We start from the raw sequence: 13731 nt of genomic DNA on the forward strand, positions 1-13731 counted from the left end.
TGCTCTCAGAGGATGTGTTGGTACCATTCTTTATTCATGGCTGTGTTCTTAGGCAAAATGGTGAGTGAGCCCACACCCTTGGCTGAGAAGCAATCCCACACATGAATGGTCTCAGGATGCTTTACTGTTGGCATGACACAGGACTGATGGTAGTGCTCACCTTGTCTTCTCCGGACAAGCTTTTTTATGGATGCCCCAAACAATCAGAAAGGGGATTCATCAAAGAAAATGACTTTACCCCAGTCCCCAGCAGTCCAATCCCTGTACCTTTTGCAGAATATCAGTCAGAATATCAGTCTGTCCCTGATGTCTTCTTTACTGCCCTTCTTGACACCAGGCCATCCTCCAAAAGTCTTTGCCTCACTGTGCGTGCAGATACACTCACACCTGCCTGCTGCCATTCCTGAACACGCTCTGTATTGGTGGTGCCCCGATCCCGCAGCTGAATCAACTTTAGGAGACGGTCCTGGCACTTGCTGGACTTTCTTGGGCGCCCTGAAGCCTTCTTCACTTCTTCACAATTGAACCACTCTCCTTGAAGTTCTTGATGATCCGGTAAATGGTTGATTTAGGTACAATCTTACTGGCAGCAATATCCTTGCCTGTGAAGCCCTTTTTGTGCAAAGCAATGATGACGGCACGTGTTTCCTTGCAGGTAACCATGGTTGACAGAGGAAGAACAATGATTCCCTCCTTTTGAAGCTTCCAGTCTGTTATTCAAACTCAATTAGCATGACAGAGTGATCTCCAGCCTTGTCCTCGTCAACACTCACACCTGTGTTAACGAGAGAATCACTGGTCCTTTTGTGGCAGGGCTGAAATGCAGTGGAAATGTTTTTGGGGGATTCAGTTCCTTTGCATGGCAAAGAGGGACTTTGCAATTAATTGTAATTCATCTGATCACTCTTCATAACATTCTGGAGTATATGCAAATTGACATCATACAAATTGAGGCAGCAGACTTTGTGAAAATGTATATTTGTGTCATTCTCAAAAATTTTGGCCACAACTGTACAAAGTAGATGTCCTAGGATACTGACAGACACTTCTTTTTTATATTATTTGGGACCATATGTTACTCCATGTATTGAATCTGTTATTCAATGCGTTTCTGTTGGCTAATAGCAGTAGTGCCAAATTCAATGTTTCATCCAATAATTTTTTAATATATTTTTTGTTGATACACTATTATTGCACACCGAGTGTGTCCATGCAACTTATGTGACTTGTTAAGCACATTTTTACACCTGAACTTATTTAGGCTTGCCATAACAAAGTCGTTGAATACTTACTAACTCAAGACATTTTGGCTTTTAATTCTTTATTAATTTGTAAAAATGTCAAAAACATAGTTCCACTTTGACATTATGAGGTATTGGGTGTAGGCCAGTGACAAATGTCAATTGAATCCATTCTAAATTCAGGCTGTAACAACAAAATGCGGAAAAAGGCAAGGGGTATGAATAATTTATGAACGCACTGCATATAGGGAATAGGGTGCAATTTGGGACACAGCCCTGCAATCTATTTATTTTTCCCTGTGCTGTGTGATCTCCAGGGAGCAGATGTGAGTGGTATCAGCGCCCCCATCCAGCAGCAGGCCACCAGGCCAGCCCCCCATCTCCGCCAGGGCTCAGTGAGGAAGATAACCTTGGCCAACCCCCCCGGAGGACAGCCCATACAGGGCCTGGTCACACAGGGGGACAGAGGGGGCCTGGGAAACAGGGTAGGTTGTTCTCCCTCCTCACACTTAGCCCCATTTCCACCACTACACAAAATACATAAAAAATGTAACATTTCCCAAATGGCACCCTATTCCCAACATAGTGCATTACTTTTGACCAGAGCCATATGGGGTGCCATTTTGGACAGAACATGCGTTTCCTCTGAAATTATACAAAATTGTCTAATACTGTCATATTTGTTAAGGACGGGTGTTGTGTTTTGGGATAGGAGCGGTACCTAGGTCTTTCATCTTAAATATAAATGTAAGAAATCCTCTGAGCACATGGCTATTCTCGCTGTGTTTTTTATACCTCTGGCATTCCCCTGCCATTTAGTAGGTTTACCATTTTGGAGTAGCTCGAGTAATGTGCCAGGCTACTATGCCAGGTATTGTAATGTTGACAAGCTGAGAGTCGGCGTGACACAGATGCTACACAGCGTCTCCTGGCATCTCTACACGCCTGTCAGTAGCCCGCCGTCTCGGCAGACACCCTCAGCTCGGCGACGCTGACCGGGGGAAGTCAGCCACCATGATGCCTGGCTGGTTCTCTTCTCTGTACTCTGGGGTCTCGCCCTCGATGCAGCAGATGCGCGCAGGCAGCAGTCGTCATGGCTTGACGTTGACGCCGTATGTAGAAATATGATGAGTCAATCGAGAAAAAGCAGCTCGGCAGCCTGGAGGTGTTTGGGGAAATAGAAGGGTGGAAAACCATCCGGTTGTTGAATTTTCACTCATGCTGAAGAACGATAGACCCTGGTAGATGTGTCAGACATCTCGTCTCCACTCGGCTGGATAAGGAATTGAAACATCAACATGCTTGCATAAGAGGTTCAAGCAGTCCCCCCCCCCTTTGCTTTCCTCCCTGCCTGGTACAGGTGGTAGTCCCTGGGCGTGGCAGAGCCAGAGGAGCAGCGGGGGCCGGAGGAGCGGGTCAGCTGGGGTGTGGGCGTGGCAGAGCCAGAGGGGCAGCGGTGGCAGGAGGAGCGGGTCAGCTGGGGTGTGGGCGCCTGATGCCCACCAGACAGAATCAGCGAGGGGCGGGGACGGGGGACAGCCAGGCCTGCACTGTGTCCATAGACGGCCTGTCTACATCCACCACGGATACGCAGCTCCAAAACCTGCTCAACTCCATCGGCCCCATCCAGGTATGCCCCCCCCGTGTCTGTGTCCCAAACGACACCCTTTTCTCCACATATAGTGTGCTACTTTCAACCCGGGGCCCAATATGGATGAGAGAAGCTTGAGATGAGAGTAGCAGCAGCTGCCCTGTTCTAAACGCATGCTCTTCCCTTCTTCTGCTTATTTGGCTGCAGATGTTCAAAATGCTGCCCCATCAGAGGAAAGCTATTGCCAAATTTCACAATCCCCAACATGCCCTGAGTTTCCAAGTCAGCTTCAACAGGTAAATAAACCACTTTGTTTCACTCTCCCTTTTTTTAAACCCACAAATCCTAATGAGATCATCTCTCTAAAAATAGGGCCTACACCTAACGCCAAATTAGAAAGCTTACTCAACGAGACATCCTCCTTTTGTAACCATACAGGCATATGATAGATTTGTCGCACATTGACGTGTCACTGATTGACGGCTGAAGCGAGCGGTAGAGGGAGGCGGTGAGCGCCCGGTGCGGGGACGTCGAGTCAGATGCTTATTCAACCATGAGGCCCCCGTGTACAGCTCCTTCAGCTCGATGTAACCACGTCCCTATGGAACACTAACCTACACCGTACCCTCATCCTCCTCACAACAAGCACCCCCAACCGCCTCGCCTGCAGACTGTCTACTGTGGAAATCCTCAGCACAAAGCAGCATGTTTTTTTTCTTCTCATAGTTGAATTGCTGTCAAGGGGGGGAGGTTCAATGCCAGTTTCATGTGACAATATGTTCATGGTCGCCGAGCTGGTGACGTTCAAACTGTGACAGAAGAAATGTGAGATATGAGAAAAGGTTTGAGTAAAAGGTTTGTGCATCGGGCACTAACGACAACAAGAGGTAGTGGTTGACACTGGATAATGGTTGCTCCCATCCTCGGCTCAGTTGTGAACACCGTCGATATCAACTGTTTGAGAGAAGAGTTTTGGAGATCTGCCTGTGCATAGGCTATTGTTTTACGCTGTACCTCAAGATTTTGCTCATTTTCTGAACAGGTGTTTTGGATTCGAGGAAAGCTACTTGAACAAAGCAGGTGTAGAAGAGGAGCGAGGCTTGCCACTACATCATTTTCCTTCTGGTAGTGCCATTTTTCTCCTATAGATGGCAGCATTTGATAATGATTGTGTACACTATGGGGTGGCTTTTTGGGTAGACCCCTTCCTCAAGCGGCGTTTAGTTTCTGGGTAAATGGCACTGCCTAGTGGAGAACATGTAGGAACGTGTTAAAGCCATTAATAGAAATTCTGGTCAAATGCAGTTTGAGGGTATGATGATGGGGATGATTCAAACGTACACATGCACCAGGTAATGGTTCCAAGGTTGTTCGAATAGGATCTAGATTGACTGGCCATACAAAATATAGTAAGATCTTGTTCCTAACATTAAGACTGGATAACGTGGATAATAGTGTCTATACGTTAGGTTTTCTTCTGCACTTTAAAGTTAAATGACGTTCACTGGTAAAGACTGGTTTCATTTTCCTTCTCACTCTGAAGAGTCCATTTTGGCCGGTAACGTTACTTGATCATTGAGATTTTTATTTAGTCTTTTAATTGGTTAAACACGAATAGGCCCGCCTACATTGGTGCGATCTCGAAATGGGTTTTAGACATTATTTTACTTTTCTGATGCATTTTTTTTAGCGTATTCTGATTTCATTGGTACATCTCAGGTTTAGTGGGTGTGCTCCAGAATAAATTATCGTTACAAGTTCTGTTTTAAAGATTTTTGATTGGGATAATGGTCCTTTGGGATAATGATTGAAATGCTGAGTATGGCCGGTAGGCTATAAAACTATGTCGACAATATCTTTCACAGATTAATTGGAAAAATAAAGACCTTATGAAGCTTCCCGATTTTTGCAGGGTACAATATTTGACATTGTAGCAGATTTGTTTGAGTTGCTATAAATTCATATTTATCTGTGTTGGATCACTGATACAATGAATGTTGTTGGCCGATTTATATTCTGAAAACTATTGATATGGCTCATTTAGGAACAGTTGGAAGCCTGGTTTGGTCTGGTTTGCATGACTTTCTGACTAGCTGATATTAATATAGAGCTTTAATTTAATAGTAAACTTCACTTTTGATTTAATGGTAAAACAAGGATACTGGTTTGTTGTTTTTGTGTTTGGCCAGAATTAAAAATGCCGTAGCAGTCTTGACAATCTCATTGTAGTTTTAGCATTCTGATAAGAACACCAAGCCGCAAAAGGAAAGAGGACGTTTGAGTTTTTTTTTTACTTTCCAGAACAAAATTGATTTACAAACTCTTTCTATGCTGAGTGATTATCTAGATTAATGAACACATACATGCATGCATACATAACGCACACACACACACAGGTGTTTTGATGTCATGAGGATGTTTCCTTCCTTCAGTAGTTCATTTGATTTGGTATTGATCCATTTCAGGTTTACGGAAACCTGGTATCTGGTGCAACAAAGTCCAATTTACTTCTGAAGACAACGTAACGTATACATACTCCAGTGTTGCTGGAGGTGTAGTGAAGTTTTTATTTAGAAAATATTGTTGACATTTCCTTGCTTCCGAAAGTGGCAAACCTCGAGTAATAAGAAATGAGAATAGAACAGTCGCAGTGTAATTGCGTTATTTTGTATATTTTCGTTCAAGTCGTTCAGAGCAATACATTTTCTGCTTCGGAAAGGTGTGGGGGCAACCATTATCAGTGTATTAGTAATGTACATAACACCAAACAAGTAGAACTTTCACTGAATGTTTATCGCTGTTTTGAGTTCTCGTTATGTGCTTTGTTGTATCAAGTTCACTTTTTATATATATCTATATAAAAAAAAAACCTGATGTGTCCAGACTTGAATTATTCTACTAGTGTTTCGTTTGTGTGTTGAACCAAAACTGAAGAGACCCCGTTTCTGTTCGTAGATATTTGAAGACTTTTTTTTAAGGGGAAATAAATAAAATATGGCCTATATATATACCATGAAGATATGGGTATGTGAAGCCGATTTAACTTCTCCAGCCCACAACTTTGTCTGTGTGTCTAATGTCTATGTGTCTTGTGCTTTACGATTGAAGCTCAGTTCTGATGCAAGCTGTCATTCATTGTGATCTAATATTTTTCTCAAGGTATTGTTTAGTTTTTATCCCCCTGGTATTGTTTCATGCGTTGACTCCCCTCCCTGTGCTGTGTTTTACCAAATCCTTTAACAATTGCCCGTTGCGCAATGAACCTTGGGATCTAGGTGTAGCAGTAAGATGAGGTACTTTTTAACGTAGGCTACATATTTCCATTACATACCAATTTGGTACAATAATATGCCATTATTTGTGGCAAGGAATCTATTGTAGTCAATTATTTGAGTATACTTATTCATAGTATATATTGAATTACCCTCTTCCCTCCAACACTCAGCACTGATAATTTACAACGTATTTTAAATGCCGATAGTATTAACTGTAAGTCCAGATCTTGTGGTTTTCTGCAAGATGTAGAAGGGTACACGATGCTGAGTACAATTTTTAAGTGGTTTTGTTTTGTCGCTGTTCCCCTTTCGTGGTTTCACGTTGACTCAACTGACCTAGTTTTGTTTTGTTCCTTTTGTTTGCTTTTTCTAACTGTATTGAATTTAAATTCTGAATCCTATGGATTTTTTACAAAAATAAGAAAAAAGTATCGGCTATGCCATTTAAGTCACATTAGTATACGACATAAGTTATGTCTGGTAACGGAGATCAGGTTCATATTGGACCTATTTGTACCTTCTTTCTAAGGTTTTTATTGCCAATGTACTTGCATGAACTTTATGGTGAACGTAATGATTTTTATGTCATCAGGTTTGGAGCACACCTCTTTAGCGGTTTTAATGTTGATTACTTTTTTATTTTTAAAGCTGCACTAATTTAGATTTTAAACTAGATGTGTCTTAGTGATTGACTGATCTGCTCGTATTGTCTTATTGTTTTTGCTATGGGTTATTTTTTATTTTTAAAATGTCGATGGTTTTCGCCCTGGAACATCCAGTGAACTGCTATGCTGCTTTACAATGTTACCACGGCCAAAACAAGACAGTTGGGGACGAAGTTCAATCTGAAGTTTAAAAGATCTCGGAACGACTAACATTTTGTTATTCTTCTCAGGTGTTTTGGATGGGATCCAGAAAGCGCTTTGTGTTTTGCAGAACCACGGCTGAGTAACCACACCTTCTCTCCGTTATAGGTTGGATCCCGCCCACTGACACCTTGCGTCAATGCTAACACTATTTGTTTGATTTGCAGGTCCTGTGAGAACACAATTGACACATTTTTCCCCATCTTGATAATTCTGTCAATTTTGCAGCATGGTTTTGGACCTCAAACACCCGTGGCCAGACTTCTCCGTAATTTCAACCTCTTTTCCTGTAACCCCCCCCACCCCACCTCCAAGGTTGGCGTTGACTCAGTTGAGGTGTGTTGTTATTGTGGTGGTTGTTGCTGCTCTTAACCCTCTGTATCAAGCAGGGGCCTTGCCTGGATTACCTTTGTTTGTTAGCCCAATGGATGGAGGTTAACATCTCTGTGACGACACCCGGGGGTCACAGATCAGACACACTTAAAGCCACTCGCTTCCACTCCACCCAACTCATGCCAGCTATGCTCGGCATTCAAATGTTTGGTTGGATCGTGGAAAAGGTACTACACTGATTTTCTTGTGCGGTGTGCTATTGTCAAGCACTGAAAAAAACGGACTTGAATCGTTGAAAAAAATACCAAAATGTATGTTTCACATTTGTGTTGGAAGACATGTTGATCCGTCAAGATTGTACAACCCCAAAGTTTGTGATGCAATGTTGTTGTTTAAGAACTTCAGTGTTTGTCCGTGAAATGTTTGCCTGTGATGCGTTTGTACACTGAATATTGACGCAACACGTTGAACAGTTAAATTATTTTTACAAAATATACAAGCTACAATGTACATGGTTGAATAGTTAAGTGGTTCTTACCTAAATAAACACTTTTAAATGTATTTTGTCTGTTGTTTTTCTTGAAATAACTTTCAGATTGAAGACTGTGGGGTGTCTAGAGTGATGAAGATAATCATAATAGTAATAGTATAAAGAGCTTACTAGAAGCTGATAAGAAATATGCTAAATGTTATGCTTATGCTTATAAACATATTTCTATGTTATTACCACTTCCTTTGAAGATTGTGGTCATGTGCTCTTTTGGGGCTCTGTAGCTTTTTCCAAGTTACTACCAAGCATCTACAGTGTTGCAGAGACACCTAGTGGTTGGTGGAAACATTAGATGCAAACCATCAAAACTGTTTCCACTAACACCTTTAATGGAAACATCCATTTTCAAGCAGCCATAATTCAATCTGCCATTGCGGCAACATAACCCCTATGAAACCAAGTTGTGTTTTCAGAAATGCCGGACGATTGCTCATGTTTGCAAATGTCACCGATTGTTGAAACTGTTGTTCAAACTGCAGCAGGCAGCAGGCAGCAGTCAGACATGAGGCCCACGCAGGGATTAGCGTGCTTTATTTACCTGCTCTGTGGAATGCTTTCACTCTGCAACTTTTGTATCTGCCAGAGACCCAAGGTCAACGCTCTGGAGGAGACGTGCCACTTTGTCCCTCCCAAGTTTCCACCTCACAATATCAACAACAACACATAATGTAGGTGACTCGAGAGAGAAGGAAGTGAAATTCCTCGTCGTGTTGCAACAGTGTTCAGACTTCAGAAACCTTGCAGTGGCCCTACCTCTTTTTGGAGACTTAAGGAGCATTTACTCTTTACCCCCCCATTTTTTTTATTTTAGTCTTCCTTTGCTCCTACTTTCTGCTCAGTATAAGATGTACAGCATTACACTTCAAATCAAATTTGATCGGTCACATATATACACATTTAGCAGATGTTATTCCGGGTGTAGCAAAGTGTTTGTGTTCCTAGCTCCAACAGTGCAGTAATATCAAACAATACACACATCTAAAAGTAAAATTATGGAATTAAGAAATATATAACTATCAGGAGAAGCAATGTCGGCGTGTCATTGACCATAATACACTGTGTTTGGAGATTATTCAGACCCCTTGACTTTTTCCACATTTTGTTACGTTACAGCCTTAATGTAAAATAAATGTAATTGGTTTTTTCTTCCCCACAACAATCTACACACAATACCCAAGAATGACAAATCAAAAACATGTTTTTAGAAATGTTAGCAAATTTATTACAAATTCAAAGCTGATATCACATTTACAGAAGTATTCAGACCCTTTACTCAGTACTTTGTTGCCTTGGGTATTACGCTACAAGCTTGGCACCCCTGTATTTGGGGAGTTTCTCTTTTTTTTCTGCAGATCCTCTCAAGCTCTATTGGGGAGCGTCGCTGCACAGCTATTTTCAGGTCTCTCCAGAGATGTTTGATCAGGTTGAAGTCCGGGCTCTGGCTGGGCCACTCAAGGACATTCAGAAACTTGTCCCGAAGCCACTCCTGCATTGTCTTGGCTGTGTGCTTAGGGTCTTGGTCCTGTTGGAAGGTGAACCTTCACCCCAGTCTGAGGTCCTGGGCTCTCTGGAGCAGGTTTTCATCAAGGATCTCTCTGTATGTTGCGCTGTTCATCTTTCCCTCGATCCTGACTAGTCTCCCAGTCCCCGCCACTGAAAAACATCCCCACAGCATGATGCTACCACCACCATGCTTCACCATAGGGATGGTGCCAGGATTCCTCCAGACATGATGCTTGGCACTCAGGCCAAAGAGTTCAATCTTGTTTTCATCAGACAAGAGAATCTTGTTTCTAATGGTCTGAGAGTCCTTTAGGTGACTTTTGGCAAACTCCCAAGTGGGCTGTCATGTGTCTTTTGCTGAGTAGTGCCTTCTTTCTGGCCACTCTAACATAAAGGCCTGATTGGTGGAGTGTTGCAGAGATGGTTGTCCTTCTGGAAGGTTCTCCCATCTCCACAGAGGTTTCTTGGTCACCTGCCTGACCAAGGCCCTTCTCCCCCGATTGCTCAGTTTGGCCAGGTAGCAAGTTCTAGGAAGAGTCTTGGTGGTTCCAAACTTCTTCCCTTTAAGAATGATGGAGGCCACTGTGTTTTTGCATACCTTCAATGCTGCAGAAATGTTTTGGAACCTTTCCCCAGATCTGTTCCTCGACACAACCCTGTCTCTGAGCTTTACAGACAATTTGGGCAAGTGGACTCCAATCAAGTTGTAAAACATCTCAAGGAGGATCAATGGAAACAGGATGCACCTGAGAATGGAAACAGGATGCACCTGAGCTCAATTTCGAGTCTCATAGCAAAGGGTCTGAATACTTAATGTAAATAAGGTATTTGTTTTTTATGTTTTATAAATTTGCAAAAATGTATAACCTGTTTTCACTTTGTCATCACGGGGTATTGTGTGTGTACTGATGAGGAAAACATTTAAAGCTGTAATGTTAAAAACAAATGTGGAAAAGGGGAATCATGTGGCTATATACAGTGGAGCAAAAAATTTAGTCAGCCACCAATTGTGCAAGTTCTCCCACTTAAAAAGATGAGAGGCCTGTAATTTTCATCATATGTACACTTCAACTACGACAGACAAAATGAGAGAAAAAATCCAGAAAATCACAGAAAATCTTTGGAGGGAGTTGAAGTCCGTGTTGCCCAGCAACAGCCCCAAAACATCACTGCTCTAGAGGAGATCTGCATGGAGGAATGGGTCAAAATACCAGCAACAGTGTGTGAAAACCTTGTGAAGACTTACAGAAAACGTTTGACCTCTGTCATTGCCAACAAAGTATATATAACAAAGTATTGAGATAAACTTTTGTTATTGACCAAATACTTATTTTCCACCATAATTTGCAAATAAATTCATTAATAAATCCTACAATGTGATTTTCTGGATTTTCTTTTCTCATTTTGTCTGTCATAGTTGAAGTGTACCTATGATGAAAATCACAGGCCTCTCTCATCTTTGTAAGTGGGAGATCTTGCACAATTGGTGGCTGACTAAATAGTTTTTTGCCCCACTGTATACCTTTTTATTAGCGTTGATTCAGGTTAATATGCCTACCGCATTTTATTCAAGAGGATTTGATACCTCAGTTTAGTATTAGTGATCAGCCTCTGAAAGTCATCATTTCTTTTGTTACATTTCGGTTAAACACTTTATATAAAGGGGGTATACATAGCACCTATATCAACCACCTTTGATTGTTACAGTATCAAGTATCATTCATAACACATGAATTCAACATAACTCATAAGTCCCCTCAAATAAAACGTTATTCATCCATTTAACAACTGAAATGTGTATTCTTAGTGTCACAGTACCCAACCTCCTGACACACTTCACATAACCAGTTAGGAGCAGCACAGGGTCAGCCTTAAAGGGGTACTTCGGGATTTTGTCAATAATGCCCTTTATCTACTTCCCCAGAGTCCGATGAACTCATTGATACCATTTTTATGTCTCTTGGGTGCAGTTTTAAGGAAGTCGCTAACTAGTGTTAGCGCAATGACTGAAAGGTTGTGGTATATACCAGAATGCCAGCAGTTACCATAGACTTCTAGTCAATGCACTAACATTAGTTAGCAACTTCCTTCAAACTGCACGCAGACATGAAAATGGTATCCACGAGTTCATCTGACTCTGGAGATGTAGATAAAGGGGCTTCATTGCCAAAATCCTGAAGTATCCCTTAAAGACATTACCCTTATAACAGTTAAGAGGGTAAATGCTGTGCTGAAGGCCAACATGGCAGTAGGGGATGGCACCAGCCCTGGGTATGGTATCTTTCAAATACATAAGCTAGCTGTGCTTGTGATTGAGCTTGCCTGGCGCAATGGAATAGTCACTAAAATGCAAACCCCACCTGACCCTCTGGCACTTCAGGCAGGCTAATTGAAAAGCTCCCAGTCGTTGAAAGATTTCAAATCATATTTGATCCCAGGTCTGGATGCCACCCGAGCAATTGTTTGCCGTTGTAATGCTGTGCTAAGCAAATTTAGCTGAGAGCTGAAGCCTTATATTAGATCTACAAATGAATGCCTCACCCTACCCTTGAACTCAGCAGGCTAACACAGTCTTGTGGTAAGCGAGAGACCCAACAAAATTAGTAACAGCAGCAAACCGTATGGCTTAATCCTACCAGATTATTTTATTTACGGAACTTTTTTGTACTCTAATGAAGAGGGAATTATATTTTGAAGACCTTTTATGAATGATGTTGAATAAATGTATTATGAATGTTGTATGAATAAAACTGCAATGTAAAAGGTGTTATGCATGCCTTAATGCATACCTCCTTCATGTGAACAAGTGTTACCTACCTTCCTCACCTGGTGTGTTTGTAGAACGCATTCCTAATATTGAGTTGCACCCCCCCCCCCTTTTTGGCCCTCAGAACAGTCTCAATTCATCAGGGCCTGGACTCTACAAGGTGTCCAAAGCGTTCTACAGGGATGCTGGCCCATGTTGACGCCAATGCTTTCCACAGTTGTTTCAAGCTGATTGTTCTTTGGGCGGTGCACCATTCTTGATACACACAGGTATCTGTTGAGCATGAAAAACCCAGCAGCGTTACAGTTCTTGACACAAACTGGTGCGCCTGGCACCTACTACCATGGCCCATTCAAAGCCACTTAAACATTCTGTCTTGCTCATTCACCAAGTGACATCAATAAGGGATCATAGCTTTCACCTGGATTCACCTGGTTAGTCTGTCATGGAAAACGCAGGTGTTCTTAATGTTTTGTAAACTCAGTTGCCTTCAGTAAGTATTCACACCCCTTGACGTTTTCCACATTTTGTTGTGTAACAGCCTGAATTTAAAGTTGATTCAATTTAGATTTTGTGATACTGATCTACACATTCATATTCCACAATGTCAAGGTGGAATTTTGTTTTGAGAAATGTTTACAAATTGTTTACAACTTCAAAGCTGAAATGTCTTGAGCCAATAAGTATTCAACCCCTTTGTTAGGGCAAGGCTAAATGTGTTCAGGAGTAAAAATGTGCTTAACAAGTCACAGAAGTTTCATTGACTTACTCTGTGTGCAATAATAGTGGTTAACATGATTTTTGAATGATTACCCCATGTCTGTACCCCAGACATACAATTAATTTATCTGCAAGCTCCCTCGGTCAATTAGTGAATTTCAAGCACAGATTCAACCACAAAGACCAGGGAGATTTTCCAAAGTCTCACAAAAAAGGGCACTTATTGGCAAATGGGTAAAAAAAGACAAAAAAAAGCAGACACTGAATATCCCTTTGAGAATGGTGAAGTTAATCATTATGCTTTTGATGTTGTATCAATATACCCAGTCGCTACAAAGATACGGGCGTTCTTCCTAACTCAGTTGCTGGAGAGGAAGGAAACCGCTCAGGGCACTAAAGGAATACTGCAAAAAAAATGTGGCAAAGAAATTAGCTTTTTATCCTGAATACAAAGAATTATGTTTGGATATGCTCGTTGTCAGCAATGACTCGTGAGTTTTTTAGGATAAAAATAAACTGAATAGAGCTGAGCACATGCAGGCAGAATCCTAGAGGAAAACCTGGTTCAATCCGCTTTCCAACAGACACTGGGAGACAAATTCACCTTTCAGCAGGACAATAACCAAAAACTCAAGGCCAAATATACACTGGAGTTGCTTACCAAGACGACATTGAATGTTCCTGAGTGGCCTAGTTACAGATTTGACTTGAATTGGCTGGATAATCTATGGCAAGACTTGAAAATGGCTGTCTAGCAAAGATCAACAACCAACTTGACAGAACTTGGGAAGTTTTTTAAAAAGAATAATGGGAAAATATTGTACAATCCAGGTGTACAAAGCTCTTAGAGACTTATCCCAAAAACATCCACAGCTGTAATCACTT

General features: G+C 41.7%; 1 protein-coding gene across 4 annotated transcripts in view; it reads left to right on the forward strand.

The window, feature by feature from the left end:
• LOC123991101 (RNA-binding protein 33-like) overlaps positions 1-7867 on the forward strand; it is a 45474-nt gene extending 37607 nt beyond the window's left edge. For all 4 annotated transcript variants that reach the window (XM_046292305.1, XM_046292307.1, XM_046292308.1 and 1 more), the window contains exons 16-19: positions 1559-1726; positions 2602-2871; positions 3040-3128; positions 3271-7867. In XM_046292305.1, coding sequence (XP_046148261.1) covers positions 1559-1726; positions 2602-2871; positions 3040-3128; positions 3271-3319 — 576 coding nt within the window. In that variant the 3' untranslated portion in view covers positions 3320-7867. The remainder of the gene's footprint in view (positions 1-1558; positions 1727-2601; positions 2872-3039; positions 3129-3270) is intronic.
• Positions 7868-13731: the final 5864 nt, after the last annotated feature.

This window comes from Oncorhynchus gorbuscha, linkage group LG12, assembly GCF_021184085.1.
Source record: "Oncorhynchus gorbuscha isolate QuinsamMale2020 ecotype Even-year linkage group LG12, OgorEven_v1.0, whole genome shotgun sequence".
Classification (NCBI taxonomy): domain Eukaryota; kingdom Metazoa; phylum Chordata; class Actinopteri; order Salmoniformes; family Salmonidae; genus Oncorhynchus; species Oncorhynchus gorbuscha.